The 17225-nt window shown below is 39.1% G+C and overlaps 1 protein-coding gene across 1 annotated transcript; it reads right to left on the bottom strand.

The window, feature by feature from the left end:
- Positions 1 to 12040: 12040 nt before the first annotated feature.
- lsm6 (LSM6 homolog, U6 small nuclear RNA and mRNA degradation associated) lies at positions 12041 to 15795 on the bottom strand. Its single transcript, XM_049567856.1, has 4 exons — positions 15711 to 15795; positions 15158 to 15263; positions 14937 to 15050; positions 12041 to 12809 (listed from the first exon to the last, which is right to left on the bottom strand). The coding sequence occupies exons 2-4, from the start codon at positions 15249 to 15251 to the stop codon at positions 12775 to 12777; spliced, it is 243 nt and encodes an 80-aa protein (XP_049423813.1). The 5' UTR covers positions 15252 to 15263; positions 15711 to 15795; the 3' UTR covers positions 12041 to 12774.
- Positions 15796 to 17225: the final 1430 nt, after the last annotated feature.

Genomic DNA, 17225 nt, shown 5'->3' with positions numbered 1-17225 from the left:
AAATCATAAATCATTTTCCTGTCACCGAAGCTTTGATTCAACAATGAAGCCATCATTTCTGATGTTGCGTTATATTCAACAGTATTTCTATTATTTTGTTCAAACTCTGTGCATTAATGTACCACCCTCAAGTGTAGTTGTAGTTGACACAACCCACCAGTAGAGGGCACGCCAGAGAGAAGCCACTGCTACAGCTCTCGAAGGATCCCCAGCCCTGCCAACTTGCCTGGCCTTGACCATGCACTTGGGAAGCCATCATTTATTTTTGGAGCCCTAGGCTGCATGGCAGCTGTGAGACTGACGGAGGGTGAGGAGGAGGTGGGAGGGTAAGGAGAGAGAAGAGATGCAGGGAGAAGGAGGGGAAGCAGGGCATCTTACGCCAGCACCAGTGACACAAAAAGCATTGTCCTGATTTAATGGCTGTGAAGTCTTGCCTCCCCCTGGTCCAAGAAGCTGCTGATGCTTAATTAGGACGACACGCACATGCACACACACACACACACACGCAAACACACAACAAATAACCACGCACGCACATGTACGCACACCTCAGCCCCTGCCTTGCCAGGCTCTTTGCTACCAGCCCCCGAGCAAAGATGATTCAATCCTGCTCTGCCATCACAGCAGATGAGTGATGAAGACAGAGAGGTTTTCTGTTGTAGCACGGCACAACGTATTCACTCTCCTTCTAGTGTGGAGGCCGTAAATTTGTCACCAGGCTTTAATGTGAAGAGTTAAACCTCTGATGAGTCATCATGTGTAAAATCAAACAGGCCCATGGTCTATGATTATAACTGCACAGGGAGTTGTAAGCTTATCTCTGTAATGACAACAGAACAAAAAAAAAGAAAAGCCAAAGGAGCAGCGAGGGAGAATTCATCCTCAAATATGCTTTTTATGTGATATAACACAGTCAGATGGAGGTGCTGACAGGTATGACTGACTCAATTGTTATGATTTATGCATTTTAGATCTATAATTTTTTACAAGGTAACTTCAAAGAAGCTGATTTTATTTCAATCGGACAGCAGGATTTCAGTCATTAAAGGAGGGAAGCTCTATTATCTTTTCTGCTGCGGGGATGGCTTTGTTTAATCACACATATATGCAGTACTTTGTATATTTATATAGTATTTTATATATTCATAGAAGGCCTCTGTAGCTATCAAATCATTGTATAATCTATTAATTACAAAGTTTGATTCTCTGTCTCTTTCTGAAACTAACTGAATCATTTTTTAATGTTTAATCCAACATGTTTTGACTGGATGACCTTGTCATGATGTAGATTATTGATTGCCTTGTATTGATAATACCAGTCTCTCAGCAGCACGTTGAAAAGCCGACACAGGCAGCATTAATATGTAGATGTATCAGACGGGCGGCGGTGGTATCCCTGTTCATATTCTCTTAGTGCAGGACCCGAATGAGCACATGTCCCATTTGTACAGGTTTCTGTTTTTTAAAAAGTGATCCTGCTCATCCTCTATGTTTAACATAAAGGCAAACTCAGTGTGAAACGCCGGATGAATATTTTACCATCTCTTTACACAGAGAAATAAGGATACAAGACAAACTCATGTACAAGCCCCACACAAATATATGCCAAAGTGTTTCTTCAATGAATTTACATCCAATTGTATTAAAATTCCCTTCTCCATTATCTGGAAATGCATATTTCTTAATTATTCATCGCAAAGGCATTGAAGCACCCAGGTCTTTTAAATTTTTTATTTCTGCTCAGCTTCAAACAGTAGATCTTGTAAAGGGGACCCAGTTTTGGGGTGTGGGAATTGCTGCAGGGCGAAGCTGACAGGATTTTCAGTCTCGGGGCACCTCGCGCTTTTTCATTACAGCAAAGCAAAGGAACAAATCCAGGTCAATTAAAATAAGGAACAAGAGGGCTGAGTGGCTGGCTGAGAGTCAGATCACCGCCGAGATCTGCCACAAGAGGGCACAAGGGGCTCAGATATGTCTCAGAAAGGTAGCAAACACATCTTAGAGCAATACAGTACAGCAGTCAGGGGACTAGTGGCAACCCAGATAACATGCAAACACCCAAAACATCACCTTACACATTTGACTTAAGGTTATACAAGCCTACATCAATGCTCAAGCTGCAATTGGTATGCACAGTTAAAAGCCTTCACTTTTGGCACTTCATAAAAGTCTCTCCCAGGTTTTACCTTTATATGTGTCTTCCCTATAAAAGCTGCTCCTCAAATCCTGCCAGCTACTTCTGCAGGAGGTGTGTGTGTGTGTGTGTGTGTGTGTGTGTGTGTGTGTGTGTGTGTGTGTGTGTGTGTGTGTGTGTGTGTGTGTGTGTGTGTGTGTGAGAGAGAGAGAGAGAGAGCTGGAGAGCATCCGCTCTCCACTTTCCATGACGGTCGTTAAAAAGTCTCAAAGTGACACGCCCACGTAAGAAGCATCAGTGGCTAACCTGGGGAGTGTCACATTGAATTTAATGGCCTCTTGTTCCTGCGCCGCGCTCTACGGGAAATCATATCTTGATGTGAAAGGTGCTCTCCCTCGTCTGCCTCATAATATGTTGTGACGCAAATGTTCACATGCAGGCTCTCTATCTGTCTTTCTCTCTAACACACATTCACACAAACAGATGGAGGAGAGACCCAGCCCAGGCCCAAGACTGAAGCGCTGTAATTGTGTTTATGACAGTGCCCTGACTCTAATACTGGCCCTAGTCCAGTGTCCAAGCGTGTGCATTCGTGCATGTATGTGTGTGTGTTTGTGATAGATTAGGTTGCTTAGTGTGTGTTCCTGAGTGTTAGGTAAATGTGTGTGTGTGTGTGACTGTAGCCTCCTTATGACCTCCCTGATGGCCAGAGATGAGCTGAAGTCATAACTCTTCTGTCTGGCTTTACCCTTGAGCAATATCACAGGCAGTCTGAGTGCAGCGAGTCAAACCACTGAGCCTCTCTCTCCATAACTGTGGACACACAGAGTGAAGCAAACACACATACAGAGGCGTGCACAGCCAACAATAATAGGCTTACATTATAAGCTGTCAGAGAAGCACCATTAAAGGGTAATTCCCGTTTATAGTGTAACAACTTGGGTCTTATTTTCATAGTCGTGACCATTCTATCAGCTATAATAACATTTTACTCATCCAAGCAGTCGTTGACATCAAGGCTCACTGCGATATCACTACAGCAAAGACTGACAGGATAAGAAACACAAGCAGTCAGGTGTTCAGACAGGTTTTGTTAACCATTTTTAACCACTGATGGATAAGTACCTGAAAACCAAACTTAATTAAAAGCACACGTGTTACTTGAAAATGACATAAGTGAAAGTTAAAATCACCCATTGAAATATTACCTGAGTAAAAGTCTTAAAGTATTTACTGTTCACTGTACTTAAGTATTAAAAGTAATTTTAGGATATTAAATGTTAAAGTAAAAGTACAAGTAAGTGCTGCTGTAACAAAGGAAGTGGTCAGAATTTTGAAAATTCTTAAGTTTATTTCTTCTTAACATGTACGCCACCTTAACTCTGTGAAACCTGGAGTGACATCATTTTTCTTGTGCTGCTTTTAGACACCTTTCGCAAGTACTTAAACCTTTTAAACCTTTAAACCCTGAGCAATTTTTCTAAGAAATATGGGAAAAAAGGCAATGAGCAACTCGGTAAGAAATGTCCAACAAATTGCAAAAAATATAATAGATGCAGAAAGTTATTTTTTTAAAAAAAAAAAGACTAGAAATGAATGAATGAATGAATGAAAACAGCTAACAGCTATAAATATTATTATTACATTTTAAAAAAAAAAATTATTATTAATTTATAATTTTTAAGCACTTTTTCCAGGCTGTTGTTTGTTTGTTTGTTTGTTTTTTACTTTTTTTCCTTTCTTTCTTTTTTTTTAATGAATTTTCTTGTTAATATTTTCTTTTTACTAATTCCTTGCAAATTTTGGGGGTCATTTCTGCTTTCATTGCTCATTAACTTCTTTTCATGTTTTTGAAGGAAACCAAGCCAATTAGCTCAGGTTTCATAAGGTTAAAACTGGAGCCTACATTACAACTGAAAGGATTTAACATGAAAAAAAATCCAGTTTTTCCTTCCCTCCTATTCTTTCATTATTTCTGTCCCTTCCTCGCTTCCTTTCCTATTTTGTAGAAAGTAACTAAAATGCTTCGGTTAAATGTATTGGAGTAGAAGTATACTTTTTTTTTTTTTTAGGAAATGTAATGGACTAAAAAGTAAAAGTTGACAGAAATGTAAAACATAAGTAAAGTAATGATACTCCCAAAAAATACTTACAGTACAACACTGTTTTTAGCTCTTTAACCCGACATTAAACAAGCCCAAAATAGTGGCAATAATTCCTCATTGCAGAAGAACACAGTGAGCACAACTTCAGCCAGTCAAAGTCGTGTTTCTGGCCACCTGATGAATGTCCAATATTCACTCTCATCCTGGTTTTGCTTTACTTTTAACCAACTCCTGATATGCTCCGCTATGTTCACCAGCTAGTCGCTAACACTGTCTGTCTGCTGTTTGGAGCTGAGCAAGAATACAGTTCCCTTGTATAGATCTGAAGGCTACTGCAAAAATAATTCATTATCATATGAACCTGAAGTTCTTACCACATCCAGAAGCTCTCATGCAGTCTGTGACCAGAGGTTATCGATGATCCTGCAGTTTATCCAGCAGTATCTTTGGTAGTTGTTCTGCTAATGTAAAGAAAAATGCACTGATGGAAAGCAGGATATCTTGACATTCTACAGGTGTATTGGTTGTTTCTCTGTCGTTAAGGCAAAGGTGTGAAGTTTGACCCTGAAGTGCCCTTGCTCCTGTCATTTGGTTTTCATGTTCTTCTCAGGTTAAAAGCTTTTAAAAGCATGCTGAAAAAATACATTGGGAAAAAACATGTCTGTGGTCCTCTGATATCAGGTCTAATCATCAGCTTGCACACACCTCGGCAATCATCAGGAGTCATAAAATCACTTTTCGACAGCGTTCATCATTCTGTTGCTTTTATTGCTAAACGCACAATTGTTATGAATATTTTAACCTAGCTGCCCCTCTACAGTGGGTTTCTAGAGGTATGGAAACAGCTGTGAGTGAACCAGACCAGTAAAGTTGCAGGCCTTAAAACCAAAACAATGAGCTGGAACATGCTGAAACTCTCCATAGAGCTGAGGGGAAATACACAATGAGGTGATAATTATCTGTGTTACTTCAACTCTCTATAGCAACACCTCTCACATATACACAGTCACTTGATCCAGCACGGTCACCAGAATAAAATGTCCGCATTGTAGGTCTCTGCAAATCATGGAAATGTTACATTTGTAGGTTTCATATGTATCATCAGTGGTTCAAGAGTGACAGAGTTCATATTACATGTACATGAGCGAGGTTTCTCATCAGCAGGAGGAGGGGATGGTGGATGGCGCGAAACCTGGGCGAGACAGCTGTCAAGCAGGCTGCCAAGACGTGGAGCAATGTTCGAGACCAGTGACATTTCCAGCCGTGCTTGTGTTGACCAAACTGGGTATTGTTTTACGAGACGTCAAGACATTTGGAGCTGTTTCTGTGGTGATCTGAATATTTCAAGTCAAAACATTATTTTGTTTCTAACCATAACCAAGCAGTTTTCGCAAACTGTAAAGAGATGTTTCCACATATCTGCCACATATGAAACATATAAATGTAATATAGGTAGTTTGCACTGCCAACGTTTAGTCTGGTGATTAGGTTAATTAATCCATTGTTAATATAAAAATATTAATTAAAGCAGCTTTTTTTTTTTTTTTTTTTTGGCCCTCCTAAAACCAGATTCAGAACAAGACCAAAAATACAACAACAGAAGAAGACATGAGACCAAACCTGAATAACTCAGTGAGACAGAGTCAAACCAAATTCTAAACAACTGCAGCCTACAAGCCTTTGGACTGTAGCATTCGAGGGCAAAGGGTCATGTCGTGACTCCTGACTGCCGTGCAAACATTTCCACTTCCTCAACATTTCATCCAGTGACACACCAGCCGCCTGTGGCCGTTAGTCTGAGAGGAAACAACAACAAAAGACTCTTGCAATACCATTATTACCATTTTGGGTGCTTGCCAGCAACACTCCGGATTACCTTGCATGGCAGACAAATTGGCAATTGGAACGCCAGCGTAATGGAGGCTAATTGCCCGAGTGCAGGGTTAGTTTGTATTTCATGCAAATCTCATGTGCATAGTAGTGAGACTTGGCTGACAAACAGAACAAGCAATCGCCTTTCTGAAGCAAAAAGGCGATTGAAAATGGCTCTTTGACACGGGCTGTTTACTTCATATTCACTAATTATTGCTCACAAGCGCTGATGACCTCATTCTTAAATATACTATTTCATGAGATAAGGTCCCGAGACAGTCATTCAGTAACCTTCCTAAACCTTGGATTTTATGCTACTAAGTACTTTTTGTATAACCTGGAATAAAACAGAAATACAGAGAGGTAGAGCACAATTATTTCTTTGCAGCTTTTTTTTTTAAATTGAAGTGATTATATTGTGCCACGTCTATTTCTCTTTCAGCTTAAGAAAGTTTTTAAATTGAACTTTAGAGCATTAGGATACGAATTACTTCCCAAACAAGAGGCAGTTTTAAATCATGTCATGTCAAAGTGCAAGTGAAAAGCAGCTCTTTCAGATCCGTCAGATTTCGCTTTCGAATCTGTGTTCAGAAAGTCGAGAAGCAGTCCTTTTAATGAATAAGCCAAAAAATTAAATATTCAAGCTGTGTGGTTATTCAAGGCCTGCCTGGCATTGCTATTTGTTTGTTATTGTTCAGAGATTTTACCAGGTCAAGACCTAAAATTCGACAAACCTATCTCACCTCAAGGTCAGTTTAGTAGCTCATCATGGGTGTTAGGAATTTGTTCTGTTGTCTTGTCATATGCTGTAAATGCTCAAAATTCTGTTTTTTCTCAGCTTTGTTTGGGACTTCTTGTCCAGGTTCACTAAAAAATTGAGTTTAAAAGTTCATCTTAACCACTGGAACCATTAGATGGCAAAACAACCTCACCTCAATGTCAGTTTAGTCGCTGGTCTGGAGCTTTCAGTCATATTGCATGATCTTCATCAGCTGATGGAGACTTTAATGTTTGGGTAAGTAAGTCAAGTACCAAAGCAAATCATGTGAAGTATCAAGTCCTTATTTTGTGACTGAAAGTGCAACATTTTTAATAATCAGGGGAGCGATGATTAAACAAAAAACAAGGAACTAGTTAAAAACTTAACCAATGTTAAATGGAAAAATCTTGTGAAGGAGATATTTGAAATGGAAAAAAAAATCATGAGAGTTAGAAATCAAGTCTATATTTTTAAAGAAAGATGGGAAAAATGGCTGAGATATATAAAAGACGATGTTCCCAATGATCTTTGATTATATGACAGCTGAGGTAATAAGATTGAAAGCATAGAAGTGTTTTCTTGTTCTTTATCGTTCACATAAACATATGGGTAACTATGTGTCCATATTTGGGTACACACACATTCAATGGTGTGAGCATGTATGATTAGGCGTGTGTTATTATGTGTGTTCATATCTATGAGTACCTAAGGTATACCTAAATGTTATATAATGTATCATCTAACTTAAACTTAAATTTATGTTGTTGTTTTTTTTAAACTATATTCTATGAAATGATGTATGAGTAATTTGCTTTGACCTTATTTTTTGTCTTTACATATGATAAATAATTCTTAAAATTACAAATAAAAAAATAAATGAAGTGCAACATCAGTATTTTCTAACCAGGACCCTATTTTCCCATGTTTTTGTGTCTAAGTGACTAATGGAAACGACAATTTTTGAAATTGTTCCGGTATTTAGCGAGAAGTCTGCAGCCAGCAGCAGCAAAACAGGCTGCAGTGTAACCACTCAGGGCACGTTCGCCCCTCTGTGTACGACTACTTAAAGTGCTTTTTGCCACTGACAGGCTCAGAATATTATTTTAAGTGTGTGACGACATTATGGAAAGAATCCCGACAGAGATAGACCTTTTTGTTCAAAAGTAAGTTAAACCAGAAGCAGCCATCGCCTCAGCCACCAGACTCCATATAAATAAATGGTCATTTTATCATCATAAAACACACGTAATTCACAGTCGACAGAGACTAAATAAATTTCACAAAAGCTATCTTGGTTCAGCTTTCCACCGTTCCAACAATTACCAACTCAGTTTTGGCTAAAATAAATTCTAAATTTACCCAATTAGATGTGAAAATATGCTGGCTCTATTCACGCTAAAATTACTGTTTATTTAAATGGAGTTTGGTGGAATTGGTGGTTGCAATTTCAGAGGTGTTCCTGGTTTAACAAAAAGGATCTTACTCTTAAACAAATAGTGTTATCTTTGTAGGGATGCAGTCTATAATGTTGTCACACATTTACAATAATAATCGGAGCCTGTCAGTGGCAAAAGCGAGCACTTTTAGTGGACATAAATTGGCGGTGTGAACATGCCCCTGAGTGGTTACATTGCAGCCTGTTTTCACAGCTGACGGCAGCAGCACTCTGCCTCAATACTGGACCAATTACGAACATTTTTTGTTCCCATTAGTTGCTTGGATACAGAAAATGGGAAATCAGGGCCAGGTTGAAAAATACCGGAGTTACCCTTTAAGTCTGACTTGACCCCTAGTGTTAAGTCTATAGCTGTGTAAGATGGCCTCTTACACAAAATTAAATACATAAAGGAAATATTCTTCATTGTTTTATATTTTAGGATACAGGAGTCGATCATGGATGCCACACCTTGTTCCAGCCCTGAAGCCTCATCTCTTTGAGTTGTAATAGGTATGAAAAGTTCAGTAAGACACACCAGAAACATGTACAATCAACAAAACAACTTTTAACCTGTTGAGCAGAATAGTGACGGTGTGCTTTGTATTCCACCGGGCTCATTGTGTTGTAAGTGGGTCAGGTCATGGTCAATAATACAATATGGTCATAATCTAGTAAGAGATTTCAAGCAAGTGTGTTTCCAAAATAGACCCTTCTGTTGTGGGACAGCTGGAGAGCCTTTTGGAGGTCAAGGTTCAAGGACTCACGTGGATCACGTTGCCGTAGCACACAAGACTTTTTCCTGGCTGTTGTCTGAAAGTCTGTTGCTGTTCATAGCGTTGGAGCCCATGCAACACATAAAAATGCTCTGTGAGTGCAACAGTACTGCTCTCTGGCCTCCTGAAGGGTACCTAGTTACGCTCCCCCTAACCTCACCATCTGCATCACGCTGCCATTTGGAGCCAAGATAAATCACGGAAGCCCCTGTCTATGCTGGGAATAGCTTCTTCCAGATAAGAAGGTCAAGGGTCACATTTCTGGCCAAGGTTGACTGTCCTCGGGGCTAAATAAAGAGCCTAGGGGTTGCAGAGCGGCAGAGGCTAGCACAGGCCCTCACACTCAATTAGGATCAAAACAACCGTCAAACTTGAACTTGGATTTAGGTTACTGAAAGACAAGGAAGTGGAGCAGGGAGCCGTCTGGATCAAACCACCAGTAACACACACACTTTATCCTGATATATTTTGATACAAATATCCACATCTGATTAATGGATTAATAGACAAAACAAAGAGCGTCAGTTTAATAATCAGAGGCAGCTGTTTTCAACATTAGTCGGCCATTGTTACGCTGTTTCTAAGGTGTTTGTTTATTCTGCGCTAACCTAACATGACCTCTGACCCAGCCGGTGGATTGTGAGAGCAGAGACACAGTGTGGGAGGTCACTGCCATCATTTACATCCTAAACACATGACAGGCTGTCAGGCAGAGGTTAACACTGGTCAAGTTCACACAGGACGGCACAGATCCCAGTGCACTGTGAGGAGGGAGGTCTCTTTACACATGCGAAAACAGATTGTTGCTTACATCTACACACACAGGCACTGGATGTAATGATAGTGTAATGTAATGCAACATGATCCTTGTTTAACTTATTGTGCTTTTTCTAACAGAGAGGTGTCGATGAGGCTGTAATCTGTGGTGCTGCATTTAAGGTGTTTCTGATATTTTGTCGATCTCTGTACATTCGCTACATTATTTCAGCTATGCACACACGATGCATTCGTTTACCGTGCAGTAATTCACCTTGATACTGCTGAATATGTGCAACAAGAGATAAAAAAAAAAAAAGGAAGAGAAAAAATACTTGAATGTTCCCAATGTGTAGCAAATTCTCCATCAACCCTGGCAAAAACCATTCATTTGAAAAGATCCACTCTGAATAGATTTGCATAGAAGAAAACAGAGATTTGTCCTTGTCCGAATGAGAACATGGTACAGCCAAACATAAGGGGGGAAAAAAATCACTGATTTTCAGGTTGTCCTTGTCATCCTTTGATCCCTTGTGAAAAGGCTAGACAGTCATGCTGCAGTGATCAGTCAGGGTCAAAGTCATACTCCACTTTCCCTCCCTCCCTCCTTCCTCCCTCCTGTGACTCCACTGTAGTGTTGTAGCTCTGGCAGCTGGTGGTGCTGTAAGACTTGAGTCTCCCCCGTTTGCGTTTTCTCCTACATAACAAGGCTGTCACCTATTCTATCCTCCTTTGTCCTCTCCCCTCCATCACTCACCTCCATACGTCAACGCTGAGCCACTGCAGCATCCTCTGCCAGGCAGCCCCTGAGCTAGTCTGCCTTTATGGGGTGAGTGGGAACGGACCAGTGCCCTAAACAAACTACGCCACACAAGAAGAAAAGGCAGCTTGAAAAAAAAAATGGAATAAAAAGGGGGTTATTATTCTCATTCATTCTGCGCATTATGTCAATGATCCGACAGAAAAAACTGTGGGTTTGAAAAGGGGCTGCGAGGCTGAAATCAATACTCAGATGTTGACATGGACATGCAAAATGAAAAAATGACTGCATCAGTTCACAGTGTTTTTTGGTTCAATAGCGTGATGTCTGCCACTAGGTCATTTGCGTGAATGGTATTAATTGGGTTCCCTGCGAGGCCACACAGCCAGCGGCTCAGTTATGATTCCAGTGGGTAAATATTTGCCTGTACTAACCCTCACTAGGTGCCATAATGATTCTTTGTGTGTTGCACTGTGTACAATGCGTTTCTGTGTACACATCACTCAGTGCCTATGTCTGCCCGTGTGTGTGTGTCTGTGTTGCGGCTCAATCTCCCCCCCAACATTCCCTCTCTACAGCTGCAGCTCGGCAGAGTTTGATCAATAACGCGTCCTTCATTCTCAAGTCGGGCCTGACCTTGGCAGCCTTTTGTCTCCTTCCAGGGGCCAGAGTGCGCATGTACAGGTTGGAAAACAAGGCTCTCAAAAATCCACCCTTGGAAGGAAAAGAATTCCCCTCACTGCCTCCTCACTACAGCATTCTCATTAAGAGCCTAATGAATCATATATTTATAGCGTTCTTATCTTAGCGTAATGAGGTGATGCCACTTTTGAACTCATTTGCTAAATTACCACAGGCCACACTGAAATGGAATAAACTTCCAATTCCTTGCATATGCTGCTGCATTCATATTCACAGTGCAATGGAGGCGGCAGGGCCGATCCAAAGCAGACTTATGAACAAAGAGCATCCGTGTGCAGTCACAGATGACAAAAGGTAAGCTGTGTGTTCGGAGACATTTGAAAGCACTAAAACATGGAGGTCTGCTGCAGAGGGCAGTGGGAGTTGATCTGACAGATCTGTTTACATGTTAATGCAGCCTGCAGGTGGCACCATTTATGGATCAGCCCTGCAGTCACATTCTTTTTGTGTTACTCAGTAATGGATATTTAAATGGCCAGTAAGTGAAGAATTTTCTTTCACAGGTACATATTGAATTGTTCCATAATGCTGCATTAAAACAAGCAACAAGTTACTTTTGTGTGTACGGGTGCTCCATCACGCAGGCCCATGCTGTATGATTTATGCTGCTGGATACTGACAAAGGTCAGATGCAGGGACGTTACCGCACTGATTCGTCATATAAACCTGTAGGAATACTTTCAGCAACATCAATCATGTTCAGTGTAAAAGCAAGTAAGCTTAAGATAAAAACCTAAATGTCAAACTTTCACAGTTTTATTTTGAATTATACAAAACAGCTGTTCATTAAATTACTGTGTAATATAAAGTAAATGCAGGATGATGAGAACATTTGTACACAGGCCATTCAGTAATGGGTTTCTGCAGGCAAGTCGTATCAAGATCAATTACAAAATTAGCACATTAGTAGTGACAAATTACAAAATTATGTTCTAATCCTTTTGAAGCCTTGTGGTAAAACAGTGGCAGATTTGCTTGCTCCTCGCTTGCTCCAGGGATAAACTTTGAGTGAATGATTTGGCTGAAAAACACCCATCTTTTATTCCACTGCTACAATCCCACTGGCACTGTGGAAGCCTGATATATTCAAGAATTAACTCACAAGATATAACAATATAAACCACAACTCCTCACAGGAATGACAACCTTTTTTTTCCAAAATGAGGCCTATTGAAATGATACTGTTATTTTTAAACCATACTTTCTTTAAACAAAGAACAATTGAGACCAGGGGAAAAAAGTATTGTTTCCTTGTACTGTTAACATCAAAATATGTAAAAATATTCACCAAATCAGACATAAATCAAAACTCAGGATTTATTAAGTTATTCCACTTTTACAAAAACAAACATTCCTCAGGACGTTAGGCTTTACAGAACCAAAAACACAGGACTGCTGTCCACTGACACATGAAACACTGGAAAATTAAAATGTAAGAATTTAAAAAAAAAAAAAAAAAAAAGGATGGTCTTCACTACACTTTCCTCTTCTGAGTGCTGATGTAAAGGACTGTGGGGAGAGAGGGAAAAGCATTAGAATTTTTACTGGTATTTAATCACATACTTTCTTGTTTTGTGGTCTTTTGGTGTGCTTATGCATCAAATTAAAATTTCTCAGTTTTCAAAAGATGAGGTCAATAATTTAAGTGGCCCAACCAACTTTGCTGCATAGTGCATTCATATAGAATTTTACAGTTGGATTGTGAATACACGTAATGCAACTTTACAGCTCATTATTGATGCTCAATGCTGGTTGCCGTCACCCCACCCTTCACCTCCCATGACACACCACTAAAAATTCTCTGCGGGAAACACAGACCCACTCACACAGATCTTATTGTTAAAAAACAGCCACATTTCTCATCCCTGACATAAACTGTGTACTGGTTTTGACTGGTCAATCTAGGTGGAGGTGTGAGTCTGCAGACTGTGCAGAAAAGCAGTCAAGTAAACCAATTATTCCTTTTACTTAAATCTACTTTTATCAACCTGCTCTGTTTTGACTAAAATAGTCTCATCTTTTGCTGTTGGCCCTTTTATCACACCGAGAACTCCACTGGCCAGCATGACTCATGTTCCAGAGGGAAATCACACAGTAAATACAGTATGTAGCTGGTGTAAGGAAAATTCTAGACGGGGGAATCAAGTTAAAACAACAGAGTCTTCACATTCTGACTATTATGATGACTACAGAACTTATTAAATAGACTTTTATTTCATATAAATCTTTTATTTATCAAAGATTGACAGCAGACAAACGTTTAAAAAAAACACACACCAGAGAGCTCCTAATGCTGGCTGCTCTAAGCTTCCCACATTCTTAATATTTCACAGCAGAGCCTGTTACATAGATTTACAGAGTTCAGACATTTCTAATTTGCAAATGGGGCCAGCTAAAGGAACACTTTAAAATAAAAAGAAAGAAAACATTTCAATAAAGTGTTGATGTATTTCTGATGGTTGATTTACCCATCATGATTTTTTTCGTTTGTTGAACAGCGGAGCTTTGTGTTGTCACTCAAACTGTTTTATTATCTGAATCATAACATATCATCTGAAGCATTTCATTTCTATCTACAGTATCACACTTCCTGGGATATCTCTGCTCCAGAGATCCTCAGATTGAGCTGATATACTTGCATCAATATCACTGCCATTAAAATACTTTTTTTTGGAAAGAGGCATTTTAATTGTTTTAAAAAAAAAAAAAAAACTAACAAAATAATAATGATAAAGGAAATCTCTTCAAGAAATACTTCACCCACAATATGACCATTTTGATACCTTAATTTCATAAAGAAAAATGTGTTTATCTCGCATGGCTCCACTAAAAAAGGCAAACTTTCATCTACTGAGTGATTGGGGGCCGTGTTTAACAACAGCAAAACTATTTCAAAATATCAGTTTACAAACTGTCACACAACTTCTGCAGTATAATTCAAGTCTCAAGTATCCAGTCGTATGCTCACTACTTCCCAAACACATGCATTTTCGCTAAAACCTCACTAATTAAAACTGAACTGATAATGAACTTATATATGCTCTCCTCAAAGCCAGAATCCAATACTAAGTTTTGGTTGTTGTTTTTTTGAGTGTTAATGCAAATGTTTGGGAAGTAATGACCATACGTCTAGATAATTGAGAATTGGATTACACTGCATGACTTGTGTGAGAGTTTGTGAACAGATGTTTTGATATACTTCTTATATGATATATACTTGTAATACGTGGTCCCTAAGCAATCAATATGTTAGCTGTTTTCTGTGGTGGCATGCGAGAAAACAAAATTGTTCTCCACAAATTTAACATGACCTGACTATTAGAATCCAAATGGTCATTTTGTGGGTGAAGTTATTCCTTTAAGGATGGCATTACTTAAATGTCACACTGAAACACTCAAATAGGACAGAGAACTAGGATGAGACAAAATGTTGTTGGCCTACGTGTCAACAAACTTTCTGGTCTAGTCTGCAGACCTCCACTGTCCATACACTGTTATAATCTGAGTGCCTCATTGTGGCGTGTATGAGAAAACTTGCACACATGTAACAATGATGAAAAGAACCACGCACCTCAAGTCTCAAAGTGCAAAAATGTCTACAAATCAGAAATGTGAGTATAAATCTAAGAATCTTACCATTGTTTCCTCTTAGAAAAGCATCTCCATACTTGTTCTTGAGCTGTCCGTTGACATACTCCTCAGTCTGCTCTATGGCAATGTTCATGTAACCATCCAGGCAGGCCAGGACACCTGTGAACACACCATACATGTGCAGCTTTTCAACCAAAGAGTAACTAATCACTTTAAAATAACTATATGGAAACAAGTGGATATGTTGTTCATGTCAGGTGCATTACCTCTGTAATCGACACCAGAGTTCAGTTTGACCACCACAGGTCTCCCAATTATCTGCTTCAGGAAGTCGCTCGGGGTCTGCTTTCTGAGACTCATCTTGACTGTGATCTGAAAAGACAGCACATAAACTGTAACGTCAAACTTTATGGTTGCAATACAATTAGAAGAGCTACATTAGCATTAGCTTATTAGCATTACAGTTAACTCGTGCTCCATGGCGTTCCTTCGTTCAATCTATTAGAGCCATATTTACTGTAAGTATTGCGTGTGGGAGCACGTAACTGAATATTTCTGATGTGACCAAACACTACCGTAATAAGTGATAACAAGTTAAAAGCTGTGTGGAAAAGTAGCGTTAGCTGCTTGCTAATCTGTGAAGCTAACCGGCTAACTGCCAACTCTTTAGTGAATATGCCTTCAATTCTTGGTGTACGACGGTTGTAAATTTGGTAAATACATTATATACGTTTATTGGAATTGAAGCGGGAGCTCATGGAGATATATGCGTTTAGAAATTGTTATAATTAGCTATATATTTGGTAGCATTTCACTTACCGATAGACGTTCTTCAAACGATTGTATTTGGCATGGACCGGGAACTGACCAATCAGAGGCGAGTAGTATACGGCGACAGATTGAGGACAAAAATCTGTGGAGCGCAGCGATAGAGATTGATTGAGAGAGAGCCAGACCTGTAGTTTTAAGTGGTTATAGAGACAAAGACTATATAGATATGTTCTGGTGTGAGAGGTTGACATATTTAACTGTGTTTGAGACACATTTTAGTCAGCAGATCAATAAATTATAACACAGTGGCACTTTATTTATGCAGATTACCCTGTAGGTGTTTGTACATTTTACAAGCAGGTGAAAAGATCAGTCCCTATGTTTCTACCTAAAACTAGGATAAGATCATATTGATTCAATATTTGATTCTTACGAATTCTAGACAGATTAGTAGTACATGTAAGTAGTTTGATCCCGAGGTTGCGCATGTAACAGTAATATAATTCCAGCTCCAAATGGACATGTGCACAGGAAAACCATAACAGACTTTTCCCCTTGGTGTTTGGTAATTTGTAAGTGTGTGTTTCATATTTTCAATTCATATTGCTAGCCATCTTGTGAGATCATGACCACAGCAAGATATTTTTAGCTGCAGACTGTTTGAAATCATTATTAGAAACATACAAATAAAAAAAGAAGTAAAAGCATCTTCAGCAAAAAACAAAACCAAGAGAGAATTAAAAAAAAAAAAGCCCATAAAAACAAACACAATATGCACAACACAACATTGCTATTATGGTCATTTACACAGCATTATCTTTAGTAACTTCAAGGTCAGAGTTCAAATTTATCATATTTTCTATAAAATCCTGTACAAATATGAATGTATCTTTTACATTTTACTTATTATTTTTAAATAGAAATATAAACCTTAACATCTGATAGTTTTGTTGTCAAACTTAGAATATGGAAAGATGATAGAAGCTAGTATACAATTCTGACCAACCCTATTTTACTTCCAGCAAAGTGATTCCTGGAATGCTCTGAATCTCACAGACTTGTATGCCTCAGAATTTGTTCCTGTGTCTCTGCACTGTGTTTAGTTTTTTACAGCACAGCCTCCATGGAGCCATGCAAACCTCCACAGTATTTGGCTGCTGCTGGACAGTGGACTTGGAGCTGGTCACCAGATGTACATATACTGGGTTGAGGTCTGATCTGCCAGCATGGAAAAGAGAGCAATGTCTGGATCTTAGTGTGGACTGTAAGTACAGGAGAGCTGCAACAATAAGTCAATGAATTGATTTGTCTCAAATGTGAGGATTTGATGCTTTTCTTTGTCAGATAGTAAACTGAGTAAAACATTAATACATCACATTGGGTTAGGGGAATGATAACAAGCATTTTTCACTTTCTTCTGCCAAAACAAATTCAAGACTATAGTGCAGTATTTTGTTCCTCAACAAGAACAAAAGATATTAATGATATCAGTATAAATTATAGTAAAACTATTGAAAATGCCTCAATATTTGACTTTATAACAGACTTCTGCCATGAACTGAA

This window comes from Epinephelus fuscoguttatus, linkage group LG3 (assembly GCF_011397635.1).
Source record: "Epinephelus fuscoguttatus linkage group LG3, E.fuscoguttatus.final_Chr_v1".
NCBI classification, from domain to species: domain Eukaryota; kingdom Metazoa; phylum Chordata; class Actinopteri; order Perciformes; family Serranidae; genus Epinephelus; species Epinephelus fuscoguttatus.
Note: the sequence above shows the minus strand (reverse complement) of the source record. Positions and strands in the feature narration are given on the sequence as shown.

Coding starts and splice junctions, on each gene's coding strand:
- lsm6 (XM_049567856.1), bottom strand. CDS start 15,251: ATGAGTCTCAGAAAGCAGACCCCGAGCGACTTCCTGAAGCAGATAATT. Junction 15,051..15,157: donor CTCTGGTGTCGATTACAGAG/GTAATGCACCTG, acceptor GTGTGTTCACAG/GTGTCCTGGCCTGCCTGGAT. Junction 12,810..14,936: donor TTTTCTAAGAGGAAACAATG/GTAAGATTCTTA, acceptor CTCTCCCCACAG/TCCTTTACATCAGCACTCAG.